The sequence below is a fragment of the Canis aureus genome, chromosome 14 (genome assembly GCF_053574225.1).
Source record: "Canis aureus isolate CA01 chromosome 14, VMU_Caureus_v.1.0, whole genome shotgun sequence".
In the NCBI taxonomy this organism is placed as follows: domain Eukaryota; kingdom Metazoa; phylum Chordata; class Mammalia; order Carnivora; family Canidae; genus Canis; species Canis aureus.
In genome coordinates this window covers 63718932-63734181 of record NC_135624.1, presented here as the reverse complement: position 1 = coordinate 63734181, position 15250 = coordinate 63718932, and the positions used below count along the sequence as shown (strand labels likewise).

General features: G+C 39.6%; 1 protein-coding gene across 1 annotated transcript in view; it reads right to left on the bottom strand.

The window, feature by feature from the left end:
* The window catches only part of DCK (deoxycytidine kinase), a 31106-nt gene extending 17503 nt beyond the window's left edge, over window positions 1-13603 (bottom strand). The window contains exons 1-2 of the mRNA XM_077848308.1: window positions 13373-13603; window positions 8334-8449 (exon numbers count right to left, since the gene is read on the bottom strand). Of these exons, the coding sequence (XP_077704434.1) occupies window positions 8334-8449; window positions 13373-13463 (207 nt within the window). The 5' untranslated portion in view covers window positions 13464-13603. The remainder of the gene's footprint in view (window positions 1-8333; window positions 8450-13372) is intronic.
* Window positions 13604-15250: the final 1647 nt, after the last annotated feature.

Sequence of the window (15250 nt, the reverse complement as noted above, 5' to 3'; positions counted from 1 at the left end):
GATTTTTCCTATTACCATTCCCATTTTACTGACAAAGAAAAGTTTAGAAAAACTAAAGTGTGTTCTAAGATTATATTGTAACTAGTAGCTGAATTAGAGCTTATAAATATTCAGGTTATATGTAAAATTTTATTACAACAGCATTTAATGTAACTGAATTTCACCTACAATCTTATCATTAAGCATATGCTTCCCTTTTTAAACTTTTAATTTTAGAAAGGAAAATAAAACCAATTCCAATTTTATCTATGCAAAAAAGGACAATCTCACATACCTTGGGATATGCCAGTCACTGTCACTTCCTAATATTCCGTCTCTCTAAATTCCAGTGACCAAACAGTAACCCCTAAGAGGATCAACACATGCCAAATCAAACATATAAGCCTAATGCCTCCATTTACAGGAACCATATCCCATTATTATTAGTTCAACTGCAATTGCTTTGGCAAAGAAGAGCTCGTATTCATAGTCCAGAGAATCAGAAGGCAAAACATCTTAGGAGACAAGTCCTTCCTTTGTGAACTAGGAATGATCATTTCCCTACCTGTCAGAAAACCAAGAATGAGCTCTGTCCTAACAGCTGACTTTCCTGAATACTCTTGTTTTTAGAAGAAAGACAGTTTATCTACCACGTGCACTGTAGGGTCAAACATGTATCTATAGTCCCAGACAAAAGGAAGAAACAAGGAGCTGTCTTCAGAGGTCCCTATGGTGGGCAAAGGATGCTTCCCCAGCCTTTTCTGTAACATCAAGCTATATAAAGGTTTCCAAAATAAAGTCGTATGAAGTCTTTAATCTTATATCCTAAGGAATATAAGGAATAAAATATGATGGCTTAATTCCTGTTCTCAATCCTAGCCCAAATAAACACCCCTGAACACTTTCTAGAAGTTCACACTCAAAGTAGGTGGTTTTCCTCTGGGGAAAAAAAAAAAAATCCAGAAGTATAAATATTGACCTCAAAGTTTCAGTTAAGAACTAAAAACCACACAAACACATGGCACTTTGAGGCAGAGTTTAAATTACATACCGCAAACCACATAATTAACTGAATCTTCTTCCCAAAATTGAAAAAAAAAAAAAAAAAGGCATAAAACAGCAAGAAGCTAACTGTCAACAATAAGTCTGTGTAGAAAAAACTCAGCAGGTGATGAACAGAAATAAGGGTGTAGTTAATTGCCTTCCCAAACTGCTTAAAGAACAAATCTATTAAGTTTCATTGAAAAGGTTTTGTTAATTATAAATTGACTTTCCTATTTATTCAGCATCCTCCAGGGAAAAAAATATTTCATACAAATGAATCTTTTCAGCTAAATGAAGTTTATCAACTTCTTTTTTACCTTATAAGTGGAAAACAGAGAATATATGTTGAAGATCTCTTCCACATAAATTAATTAAACTTGGCATTTTGAGTTTAAGTTACATTAAAAAATAAACACCACTATGTGTTCCTTAAAGCCACATTGCTTTTCTTCCTGGACACAAACCAGGTTTTATTTCCCAGCCTCCCTTGTAGTTGAGCATGGCCATGTGACTCAATTCTAGTCAATGAAAGTAGGGCAGAAACAATGTATACCATTTCCAGGCTTCAATCTAAAAACCTCAAATGTGATGTTCCTCTCTTTCTCCATCAGCTAGAAGCAAAGGACACCAAGATCCTAGAGCAGAAGCTCTCAATTTCAGCTCCAGGGCAGGGATAACAAAGTAGGGTCCCTGTAACAGCAACAGCAACATTACTTGGGAACTTGTGAGAAATGCCCATTTTTAGCACCCACCCCACATCAGATGCATTAAATCAAAAACTAGGTGCAGGTAAGGGCCCAAGTATGTGATTTAACAAATGTTTCAGGTCATTCTATTAAACATTAAAGTCTGAAGCACTGTTCTAGAGGTTGGATGAGCCACAATTTACAAAGGGCCTGGGTCGCTGCATCACAGCATGATACGTTATCCACTAAATACCATATTGCACTGTTCTCTCAGAAATAAAATTTATTATTTTGAACTACAGAGATTTTAGAGCTTATGATAGCAGCAAGTATTACCTTAAATCTACCTGATACAGACATTTAATAATATCCTTAGAAGTGAACTCAGTTCATCTGAAAAACAGGATAAATTTGCTATGCACAAAGATAACAAAGTAGGTTACATAGATAATATGAAACGGGCTTGTTATATAGTGAGAAGTTTGAAACTTTTTTTTTGAAGAATTTGGAGGACAATATGCTAGGTGAAATAAGCCAGTCACAAAAGGACAAATACTGTATTATTCCAATTATAAGGAGGAATCTAAGGTGGTCAAATTCAGGGGCACCTGGCTGGCTCAGTCAGTGGAACATGTACTCTTGATCTAGAGATTGTAGGTTCAAGCCACATAGGGGGTACAGAGACTACTTAAAAATAGAATCTTTAAAAAAAAAAAAGAAATAAAATCTTAAAAATTAATTAAATAAAGTAGTCAAATTCATAGATAGAAGAAAGAAGAATGGTAGCTCCCAAGGGCTAAACAAAAGGGGTAAAGGAGAATTGTTTAATGAATATAGTTTTAGTTCTACAAGATGAAAAGATCTGTTTTACAACAGATCTGCTTTACAACCTTGTAAATACACCTAACACTACTGAACCATATATTTAAAAATGGTTAAGATGGTAAAGTTTATGATGTTTTTTCCACAATGAAAATATTAATCACACAAAAAAAGACTCTTTTTATTTGGATTTTCCAGATTTGTTTACTCTTGCCCAAAGTAATTTCAAAGTCTACTACATGAAAATAATTTAGAGAACCAATTCTGACTCATAACCCAATTGAAAAAATAATAACCAGCTAGTTGTTCTAAAAATACAAATGCTTAAATTAAAACAAAATTTAAAAATCTACAGTACATTTTTATAGCTTTCAAGATGTTAGCTGTTGTCTCAGTTCAACCACACCAAATTAAAAAATTAACAGTTAAGCCAGGAAATCATTTTCTAGTTTTTCAGGATAATCTAAGAGCCCATATAAAATATTTTCTTTTGATTCTATACATGAAGTTTCAGAGACTACAAATCGCTGGGGGTTTTTGTATGCAACTATGAACATTAAGAATAAAATTCAGATTAAAAATGTATCAAAAAAAACACTGTATATCATCTTTACCAACTTGAGTGTAATTTTTTCAGTTCATTCCCCTCTGAAAAGGACCCAAATAAAAATATCTGAATGCCTCAGGGTCAAATTATATTATGTAAAAGTTGATAGAACATCTCTGCAAAACAGCTTAGCTATATTTACTTTTTAAAATCTATATTCTTAGGCCTACTTAACTGCACTTTTGGAAATTTGTCTTAAAGAAATAACTTGGATTACAGATTTAACCACAAAGATGTTTATCACATTACTAAGCAAATAGGCTATCATTCCACTATTATTAGGCATTTATATTATGTAAATACTGGTACATGCACGTAAGTTAGGTTGCCTTTAGAAATTATTTATAGTAAACTCTGACATTTTTAATTACCTTTGAAATAAACATGAGAGAGAAAAAAGCAAAGCACAAAATTGTATACTATTGTACCAAGTAAGATCTGCAGTCTTCTCTGAGTAATCCAGGAGAGTTTTAGTTCCTTCCTTTGGTAATCTATGATATTTTCTTAACTTCAAACAATGTTTGAATACTACTGTATATTTTTACTGTATTACTGTATAGTTTTTAAAATTATGTATCCACCCCGCTGCCAATATCGGATATAATAAATTACTATGTCAACTATACATAAGATACAGATAAGGTGATGGGATAACAGATAACTTTTACTGTTTCTGTCATTCATATCTATAATTCTATAACTCACTTCATGATAGAATACTTCATTATTTTGCATAAAGCACATATTATTGTCAAGGTAAGTGAAAAACAGTAATACTGAGTAAAGATACAAAATCATTATCTTTTAATTCTAATCTAATTTTGTAAACATTGCAAGAGTTGAATTAAGTTCAATCAAAAAAAGATCAGAATCTACCAAACAAGATAATCATAAAACAGCCAAAAAAGTTATCAAGATATTTCAGAAGGTATGAGTAGAAGTACTTTCCTACTCATTCCTAACTAATTTTCAAGAATGACTTATCAAAAAATGCTGTTATTTGAAAAACAAGTATATTTTATCCCTTCTTTATCACAATTCTAATTTTTTCAGTGGCTTCTTAGTGGTAAGAAGTGTTGGATAAAAGTAAAATAGTATTTCACAATAACAAAGATCCTGGGCAGCCCGGGTGACTCAGCGGTTTAGTGCCGCCTTCAGCCCAGGGTGCGATCCTGGAGACCAGGGATCAAGTCCCATGTGGGGCTCTGCATGGAGCCTGCTGCTCCCTCTGCCTGTGTCTCTGCCTCCCTCTCTGTGTCTCTCATGAATAAATAAATAAAATATTTTTTTAAAAAATAACAAAGACCCCTTAAGACTTAAATTCAATAAGAAAAACAGGACAGAGCAGAGATATATCCCTAAGAATCTGTCCATCTCAAAAATAAGCTAAATGGAAGCTATTAAATCAAAGCTTTGGGCCTAAATAATAATATAAACCACCAAATAAGCAACTATTTGAAATAAACCTTCAATTCCAAGATTGGTGATCATCTGGGTAGACCTTTAAAGATAATGTTATCGTGGGAGAGGAAAGGAGGGAAGGCTACATAATCTTTTTAGGTACTCTGTCTCATTATTTTGCTAAAATTGGTGGTTATCAATAGTATAGCAACATTTCAGCCACTAGGTGGCAGGTAAAAAAAAAATAAAACAGCTAAAAAACAAAATGCAAGCAAAGCATAAAGGTGCAAATTAAGTTACTGGCTAAGGTAAGAGATCAAAGGTACCAATAACCCAACTCTTCCAATTCTACAGCAACTGCCAAAGAGTGAGATAAATGAAGAACATCCCAAGTAGACTGGCCTTGCCAAGGTTGGGTCTGAAGACCGACTACTTCTCACTACTGACAACCTTCTAACAAAATTAAGATTTAGACCATGGGTGATTCACACTAAAACGGTGAGGAATCGAACAGAAACAGGTCTGGGGGAGAAGAGCTGCAGGATGAAGGAAGAAAATCCCATTTCCTGAGTTTAGTGGAGGTCTGGAATAAAAGAAGAACATATCTAAAGATACAGAGAACCTGTCCCCCACCATCCTCACACTCCACAACCTTATCTCCAAAATACTATCCACATTGTCTGAAATGCCACCTAGAAGTACAAAGGACCAACATCATAAACAGACCCCAATTTATATACAAAAATAAAACTATCCTCCAAGAATCTGTACCAATTAAGGTTATCAAATTGAAATACTACGGAAACATGACTAGATTAAACTGTATGATGAATGTATAGGTTCATCCATGTGGTAGTTATAAAGATCAATTTGGAATTTTGACTCTAGTACGTGGGAAGAAATTGCCCCTACCCATAAACATGAATATCAGATCCGTGAAACCAGGAAATAGAGAATCCTGAAAATAGAGACAAAGGTGTATCAATGTCTGATGATATCAGTCATTAAGATACTATAACTAATTCCCCTGGGCCCTGATTCTAGGGTTAGTAGACAACCGACTTACTATAAATTTGTCTTCTCACATATATTAATGCAATGTTTTCAATCTCTTCTCTCCAACCTAACTAAAAGGGTCAATATAATCCCAACACTAACGGTAATTCACTAGGGCAGTCATTTTTAACTAGGAGCCATTTCTCATATTAAACTTCCCAAGGGATTGTCTGTCATTCTATAAGCATACTAATAAAACTTTGGATTCTTATGAGTTCCTTCCACTGGTTGAGAATTATGGGCCTCCACAGAGAACTTACTGACCGAATTCAGTGAATCTGATAATTATATTTCTCTCTACAAAATTAAAATTTTTGGCATTTTTGGCATCAGTTTCTGCATCCCAGATTATAGGTATAATGAAAGGCAGAGGTATTTAATGTGCCAGAGAACTAGTTATTCATATTTAATGAGTTAGAAGCTTATGACATTAAAATTAGAATGGGCCTTAAGTGGAGGTCAACTAATCCAATCTAGTCTAACATTCTCTCAATAAAAGAATCTCTTGTGTATTTCTGACATTAGTTTAATTTGTCTAGTTCTTATCTAACATCTGAGAATAACTGCACTGATAGTTTACCCCAAAATGAGGGGTAAAGAAGTGTTTTTAGAACATAGGTCTCTCATTTCTGAAGGTAAGCAAACATGAGTAGGGCATTTCAGTGAAAAAGGCCAACAAGACATACTCTGGGAAATAAAAATGCAGAGGGGAGGGAAGACAGAAGATTCAAAGGAAAATGACAAAAGGACCTGAACAGGGACTTCACAAAAGCAATCAAAATGGCAAATAAATTAATTAAATAATCACAATATCATTAGCAATCAACAAAATACAGATTTAAAACATAATATTAAACACCCAACAGAATGACAAAAATTAGGAAGCTGATAATAACAACTTTGGAAAACAGGCATCATACAAATAGCCCACCAACCAGTGATTTTACTTCTTATTCCTAGAGAAACTCTTGTATGTGTGCAGCTGTTTTTACAGAAACTAAACTAGAAATCACTCAAAAATTGATCAAAGTTACAGAATAAACAGTGAGATATAAATATAACTGAATATTATATGGCAATGAAAATGCACAAGCTGCAACTGTATACCACAATATGGACAAATTTCATACTTACAAAGTAAAAAAAGCAAGAGGATAAAGATTATAGTTGACTTCATTTACATAAGATTCAAAAACAGAAAAAACTAAATTATATTTTTTAGAGATATGCTCATGTATTGTTCATGTATAGTCAAAGTATTACTGGAAAGCAGAATAAAGTATTATTGCAAGAATTATTTTATGTGAGTGATTACCCTTAGCGGAGTTGTTACCCTAGGAAAGGTGATATTGTGCCCTGAGGAAGAATAGGGACTTCTAGAATATCAGTAATAATCTATTTCTTGACCTGGCTATGGTTAGCTTCCCAATTGTTCTTCAAACTCAAGTAGTTTCTTATGCTTTTCTATAGTTATATCATAGGTCATTAAAAAATGTTGAAAAGAAAGAAGCAAATAAATTTACCCACTTTAAAATTCTACTTATGGCTAATCCAGTCTTTCCCCAAAGACCAAGCTGAAATATCAGTTTCTTATGAAAATGGAGTCCAAGGGCACCTGGGTGGCTCAGTCAGTTAAGCATCTGCCTTTGGCTCGGTCATGATCCCAGGGTCCTGGGATTGAGCCTCACACTGGGCTCCCTGCTCAGGGGGGAATCTGCTTCTCCCTCTCCCTGACTTTCCCCCCACCACTTATACTCTCTCCCTCTCTCTCAAATAAATAAAATCTTTAAAAAAAGAAAAGAAAATGGAGTCCATATGGGAAGGAATTTCCTTTAAGATTTAGTCCTGGATTATTCTAAGGATCAGAATGTACTAAGTTGTGTCTCTAAAGCTAACTATGCTTGACAAATCAGCGTGTGAGAGAATATTTTCGGTTATTCAAAACCATATATCCTAAGTCTATAGAATATCTTGCTAATGATTTACATTTTAAGTACACAATTATTATTCCCAGATTCCTCAGATCAACAGCTAAACTTGAAAAAATAGACATTTTTGTTCAATCTTCTATCCTCCTCAATTCTAAAAAAGTTACACATTCCCATTTTGAAGATTTCTGCTATGCTGTTTTCAATTTCAAGTCTCATTTCTCCAGAAATGAAAGTCCTAGCAATCAGATCCCTTTCCTTCATACACATACAATAAAAAATGAAATTTAACTATTATTCCTTCTTTCTTACGTGCAATGTAGAATGGAAAGTGCTGGGAAATTAACAGTTGTGTCTAGGGTGAAAGTCTGGCAAGAATGAAAAGTACAAAGAAATAAATAGATGCTTGTCTCTTTTAAGACAAAAGTTTCAAAAGGTGAAACTAATAAAATTCAGTTACTGGGTAACTTTTTTTTGTCTTTGTTTTTGCTTGTTTTTAAACAAAATGTAAAAAGCTACCTAAGGAGTTTAATTTGCAATTCAATTTTTTAAACTTTTAAATTAATTTTTTAAAACTCCTAAAATTCTACTTAGATGCAATGAAGTACATAAATCTTAAGGGCTTAGTTCAGTGAATATTTATACATACACATATACACATATCTATGTATGAAGATGAAGATACTTAAAGCTAGATTTGAAAATTTTATTAGAAAAAAACAATTTATTAGAATTTAACAAAAGGTTAAATACCACTGGTCTTCTAAAACAAAAGATATTTATTCTACTTAGCTAATTTTATTTTCATACCTCACAGTCACCTTGAGCACTTTGAACACTGCACCAACGGGCAACAGGTTCAGGAACCACTTCCCAATCCTCACAGACCTGTTTAAGGATATTCACAAATGTTGTCTTCCCTGAAGCTGTTGGGAGAGGAAAAGGAAAAATGAGGATGGAGATTTAGTGGGAGAAAAAAGCCAAAACAGTCATCAGCTCTAACAAAATTTATACTAGCAAACAATACAAAAAACAAAAATATTCAATTTCCTAAACTTTCTCTTCAGATTTACTTTAATGAAAACTAAAAGAATTCCTACCCACTTGTATTAATATTTGTTACTTGTTTTAGCTTATCGAAGCCATGGAGCAGAAGAATTTAAAATCTGGTGAAGGGACACCAGGGTGGCTCAGTGGTTGAGCATCCGCCTTCAGCTCAGGGAGTGATCCCGGGATCGAGTCCCACATGAGGATCCTTGCAGGAAGCTCCCTGCCTATATCTCTGCCTCTCTCATGAATAAATAAATAAAATCTCTTTTTAAAAAATAAATAAATAAAATAAAACCTGGTAAAATTGTGGGCAAGGTGTTACGGCAGAAAACACTTTCTTTAACCAAGTAATTAGAGATAACTTTGTGGGAAATAGTTAAGGCTATTCTCCTACTTAATTAGATATGTGATTCTGGGCAGGTCATTGAAACTCCTTGAGCCTGTTTCTTCATAATACAATGGAAATAATAATACCCTCTTTATGGAAACTGTCATGATAAACAAGCTATAACTACAGTGACAATCACTACAGGCTCTTGCATTTTCAAAATTTTTCTGTCTTCTGGCTCTATTCTCTGTTTACAAACAAGTTTAAATTTTTCCTATCTAAAACCAACTCAGAAACAGCCAAATGAACTATAAAATCAATATAAAGATCCGCCTAATACCTAGAGTTTAATAATGAGACAGGGTGACTATATGACATTAATTGTATAACTATACAACATTAAGCCATAATAACTAACAGAAATTATAAAAACATTTTTGCAAAGGCCATGAAATAGAAATAGCCATGTCTTCTCTCCTTCACTCTCATGATTCTGTGCACTTATCTAACCCTTAAAAAAAAAAAAGTTGTATGTACTTTGCTTCCCTGATTATTCACTAGTTTCTAGTGAGATAGAAACGAGATATCCCGTAGGGAAAATAAAGGAAATATTCAGGTATAATCAGGACATATTATATTGACTATTTTAATATTACTTTGTAATACATTCTACTTAATAGTAAGGAAAGCCTTGACCTAGAATGTAACAGGGTGGCAACACTCCTGATGACCACCACACCCTTCCTATCTGAAGTCACCAAATGCGGTTATATTAGCCATCTCTAGTCAACATAATGTGTTCTCACTCTCTCTCTCTCAGTCTGTTTCTTTCTCTCTCCCTATGTAAATAAAAACACACAGAGATATTAAAATATTAAAAAACAAGCTTCTGCAAGCTTACAGGAAAAGATTCCTCATCCTTATAAACTGGATCCAAAAATGGCAAAAAGAACTTACTTTTGACTTGAAGGACTATATTCAAACCTAGGACATTACATAGGCAATAGAAAAGAAGAAAAAAAACAGAACTTTAAAAGATCACACGTAGAGGGACACCTAGGTTGCTCAGTCGGTTGAGTGTCCCAACTCTTGGTTTCGGCTCAGGTCATGATCTTAGAGGTCCTTAGAGGTCCTTAGAAGTTGTGGGATCAATCCCTGCATCAGGATCCCCAAGCTCAGTGGGGAGTCTGCTTGAAGATTCTCTCCCTCTGCCTCTTCTCCTACCCTCTCTCTTAAATAAGTTGTTTTTGTTTTGTTTTTTTAAATCACACACAAAGCAAAAACAGGGATGGATGAAGGCGATCAATAAGAAGGTAACAGAGAACTGCTGAGAAGCAAAACACAAAGTCCTATTATCACCACAGAATCTAACTAGATGACCATTAGATTTAATCATGGAAAAAAAGACTGGTGACCACAGATTTTGTATGGAGCATTTAGATTGGTAAATGGAAGCATATAAAATGATCAATGGACATTCACTGAACTAGATGGAGGAAGGAAAGGAAAACATGATGTTCAGAAAGAGAGTCCAAGGAACACATTAAAAATCACGCAACAGCCAGTGTCTGAAAACATGTAAAGCTAAAAAATCCAGCTTTCTTCTGATGTGCCTAAAAACAGAAAAAATTTATGTGGTCATACTCTAAAATTTCAAGAGCAAAAACAGGTACTCTTTAAAACTACTCCTTAGGGATGCCTGGGTAGCTCAGTGGTGGAGTGTCTGTCTGCCTTTGGCTCAGGGCATATTCCCAGAGTCCCAGGATCGAGTCCCATATCAGGCTCCCCTCCAGAAGCCTGCTTCTCCCTCTGCCTATGTCTGCCTCTCTCTCTCTCTCTCTGTCTCTCATGAATAAATAAATTAAAAATCTTTTAAAAAGTAAAATAAAATTACTCCTTAATTCAAAGAGAGTAACAATAGTTACCTGTAGTTCCCAATCAGATTAATATCTAGTTCCTTAACTTTTGGAGGGAAAGTGAGGATCTAGAAAATAGGCCAATGAATAAATTCATATTCTATAAAAGCAAAGGAGAACAAGAACTAAAAGTCACAGATGTTAATACTTTAAAAAGTCATGGGACCTAACGGAATTACTAATGCCAAGCAGGCATTATGATGCCAAAAATCATCTCTATAAACTATTAAGATGAGAAGAAGCAGGTAAGGCCTCTGTAAATCTAACACAAGGGAATATTTTAGTAACAGAGAACATGAGAAGTTAAGTTACATGAGTACAAAAGGAAAATGACCAGTTAAAGTTCAAATTCTAGGAATCACAAAATAGTATTCTACATACATATTAGCAATCTGTATATTTATACTTATTTGGGTCTGGCAAATAAGGTGGAAGAGACAGGAACAATAGTACAAGCACGTTAATAGCAACTGACAAAGCTTCAGTGTTAAGACAGTAAGCGGTGAGGAACATAACCCATCTAAATATTAGCAAATTGTTATCTTAGAGAGACACAGGCCCAGTGTTACCAGATCTTCTGCTATTGTAAGAAATTGCAAGAATCTAGATGTTCACAAGGAATCTCAAAATTTTTAAATGCTAGCAATTCATTAAAATTTGTTTTCCAAATCTACGCATGCCACTACTGTGCAAAAGCGAGCCATCAGTGTGCAACTCATTCAAGTGTGGATGATGGAGAAATCAGAGAATTTTAAGTAGGGAATAACAAAATTACATTTGCATATACTAAGTCTCCTCTGGAGCTAGTCAAGACGCTAGAGATGAGGTGACATATTAGGAAATTATTTCAGGTGCTGGGAAGATTAAAGATGTTTAAGGAGTAGTAACTTTCTAGATATGACATGTTGCTTAACTGGATTTAAGAAAGGGAAGGGGATTAATTCATTGTGTTATTGATCTTTGGGGTTGTTCATTCAAATTTACTTTTGAAGTGGCTTTGTTGGGGCACCTGGGTGGCTCACTGGTTGAGTGTCTGCCTTCAGCTCAGGTCGTGATCCCTGGGTCCTGGAATCGAGTCCCACATCAGACTCCCTGCTGGGGAGCCTGCTTCTCCCTCTGCCTATGTTTCTGCCTCTCATGAATAAATAAATAAAATCTTAAAAAAAAAAAGAAAGAAAGAAATGGCTTTGTTCAACTACTTCCTCCTATATACATGTTCTTCTTTATCTAGCATGTTGCTAGAAGGAATCCTACTAGTAAACGTTCAACTTCAAAGAACTTATCCTAAGACCAAATGAGAGAGTCTTTTGGGACTGATGCCTCACTGGAACAATGCAACAAGGTCTCCTCTTGGAGGGTGTGTTCAGCTCCTTGGAATGCTGCTACACCATCTGCTTTGCCTCATCTTTTTAAAGAAGTTCAAGAGTTTTGAATGTGTTAAGAATTTTAGAAAAACATTCGCCGTATGCATGAATGGCCAGTATTCAACTTGGTGCCAAAAAAATTCTATCAGAACAGGAAGTATCAGGCATAGGTTTCCTGTGGTAGGAAATACAGAAGAATGTAAGTTTAGATGTACCTTGCAAAATGACGTGCATGGTATAGTCCACCCTCATGTGGGTTAGGAACAGAAACACTACTGGTCTTGGAATCATAAGCCAATGTTTACTTGGATGTGGGGGAAGAGGTGAGAACTCCTCAGTATTAAGATCATTAAAAAGCTCTTTCCTCGTACTCAGATATTTGGAGCCATTTTATCTATAATGGTTAAAACTGGAAACCATCCAAAAAAAAAAAAAAAAACTGGAAACCATCCAAATGTTCACAACTGGGGAAGAAATAAACTGGTGTATCTATGCAGTGGAACACTACTCAGCAGAGAACTACGGACACAAGAATATGAAAAATCTAATCATGCTCAATAAAAGGAGTGAGACACAAAAGGCTACAGAGTCCGTGATTCTATTTATAGGACATTCTGGGAAAAGGCGGACCTTACAGGCACAGAAACCCGGTGGGTGGTTGCGAGGGGTCGGGGTGCAGGGGCAGCGGACCACGGAGGAGCGCCGGGAAGCTTTCGAGGGGACAGAAATGTACCGAATCTTGATCGTGATGGAAGCAGGTAGGACAGCATTACGGGCCCGTCTCAGCTCCCTGAGGAGGGCGTCCCAAAAGGTGATTTAGTGCGTGGAGATTACAGCCCCGCCGCACCCTCGGTACCAAGGCAAAACCAAAGGCGACCCTCCCCTTGGCGCAGTCCCGACAGCGGGAGGCCCTGGCCCAGGCCCAGGCGCACCGTCTCGGGCCCGACCTCGCGCCCCGGGCACCGCCGCCCGCGGGCGCGGAAGGAAGCCGGGCAGGGCCGGGCCGGGCAGGGCCGGGCAGGGCAGGGCAGGGCCCGGCAGGGCAGGGCGCGGAGCCTTGGGGCGGCGGCCCGAGGCCGTGTCCGCAGCCACGCGGCGCCCGGAGCGGGCCGTCCCCGAGGAGCAGCGGAGGTGCCGGCAGGGCGCGCCGCGGGGCCCCCAGCTGTGGGCGCCTTCCCCGAGCCTCCTCACCGATGTTCCCCTCGATGGCGATTTTCTTGATGCGGCTTCCCTCCGAGCCGGTCGCGGGGGACGGGCAGCTTCTCTTGGGCGGGGTGGCCATGCCGGGCTTCGCGGCGCCCCGAGCGCATCCGACGGGGGGATGGAGGTGGCCGCAGGTGCGCGCGCTGGGGCCGCCCCCGCCGCCGCCGCCGCCGCCGCCGAACCCGACCCGACGCGCAGGCAGAGGCCCCGGAGCCGCAGCCTCTCCGGCCGCCCGGTCTCGGGGTTTGATTTTGGCGCGCGGAGGCGGCGGCGGCGGGGGCGGGGCCGGGGCGGGGCGGGGCCGGGGCGGGGGCGGGGCAGGGCCGGGTGCCCGCCCAGAGGGGAAGCCACGCCCCCTCCCGCCTCTCCCCTCCCCTCACCCCTGCCTCTCTCCTCCCCTCCTCCCCTCCCCCTTCCCTCCCTCCCTCCCCTCCTCTCCCCTCCTCTCCCCTCCCTCCCTCCCCTCCTCCCCTCCCCCTTCTTCCCCTCCTTCCCCTCCTCCCCTTCCCTTCCCTCCCCTCCCCTCCCTCCCTCCCCTCCCCTCTCCTCCCCTCCCCTGCCCCTCCCCTCCCTCTCCCGCGCGCCGACGCCCCCGCGGCCCCTCCTCCTCCGCCGCCGCGGGCGAGGCCCCTGCGTGCGCCCCCGCCACGTCGGGTCAGGCGGGCGCACGGGGCGGGGCGGGGCGGGGCGGGGGTCCCGGAAGCCTGCGGAGCCCGGGGCCGCCGCCGACGCTGGAGGTGCTCCCGGGCTTGGGCGCTAGGAGGCGGCGGCGCGGGGACCCGCCTCCGCGGTGCGCCCCGAGCCCAGCAGCGCGTCTGGAGCAGAACCGGCCGAGAGGACGACCGTCGGGCCGAGTGCCGCGGGCAGCCCAGGCCTCCGGAGCGCGTGCACGTGTCCTGCTGTCGGCGCCGCCCGCAGCCCGGTGCACGGAGGCCCGCCCCAGCCCGGCCGGCCGGTGCGGGAGCTGCGCCGTGCGGCCGCCAGTTCAGAGTCGCGGAGTCCGAACGTGGACCCGGCACAGGGAGCCACGAAGCCAGACGCCACCCCACATCCCCCAGACCCCCCTTCATCTCATTTGAATCTCACTCAGGTCGCAAGAGAATGCGCCGCCCCAGAATATGCCGCGACGGCCTACAGATGATCTAGAAACGAAGGGACTTCAGAAACAGTGCAAAGAAGGACGCTCAGCCCCTCCCTTGTCCCCACTAGAAGCAGGAGATGAGTCTACGTGAACGGTCCCCTCCCTGGGCCCGGAGTGAGGAAGGCGGCCTTGTCACCAAGTAGACGATTTAGGGCTGAGAAGGCCTAGGAGCAAGACCTTGCTACTTGGCCAGTTTATAACCTCCAAACCCAAACCTCTTTATCTTGTCCATTCTAATTTATTGTTTCTCTGTCTGAAACATACAGTGACCTGCTTTGGTCATTCCTTTGAATTCCATATGTTTATGAAGCTCCTATATGTACAGAATTAAATTTGGTTTCCTCCTGTTACTCTGTCTTGAGTCAATGTAATTATTAAACCACGCAAAGAAAGAAAAAACTAAAAATAAATAAATAAAATAAAATAAAATAAAATAAAATAAAATAAAATAAAATAAAATAAACCAGGCAAAGACCTTAGGAAGAAGGGAAATTTTTCTGCCCCTACAATGCTATCTCTGCAGAAATTACCACACTGGGTAGGTTTCTGTTCAGCGTAACTATAGATAGCTTAATTTTGCATGCCCTACAGCTGGCACATAGTTAACAAAAGTTGAATTTTGGAATGCCTACCCATGTGCTATGAACTCTGCTAGAAGATTCACCTAGCTGGGGATAGATGCAGCATAGAAATTCCCAGTATTTGTTCTTAATCTTGGCAAAGGT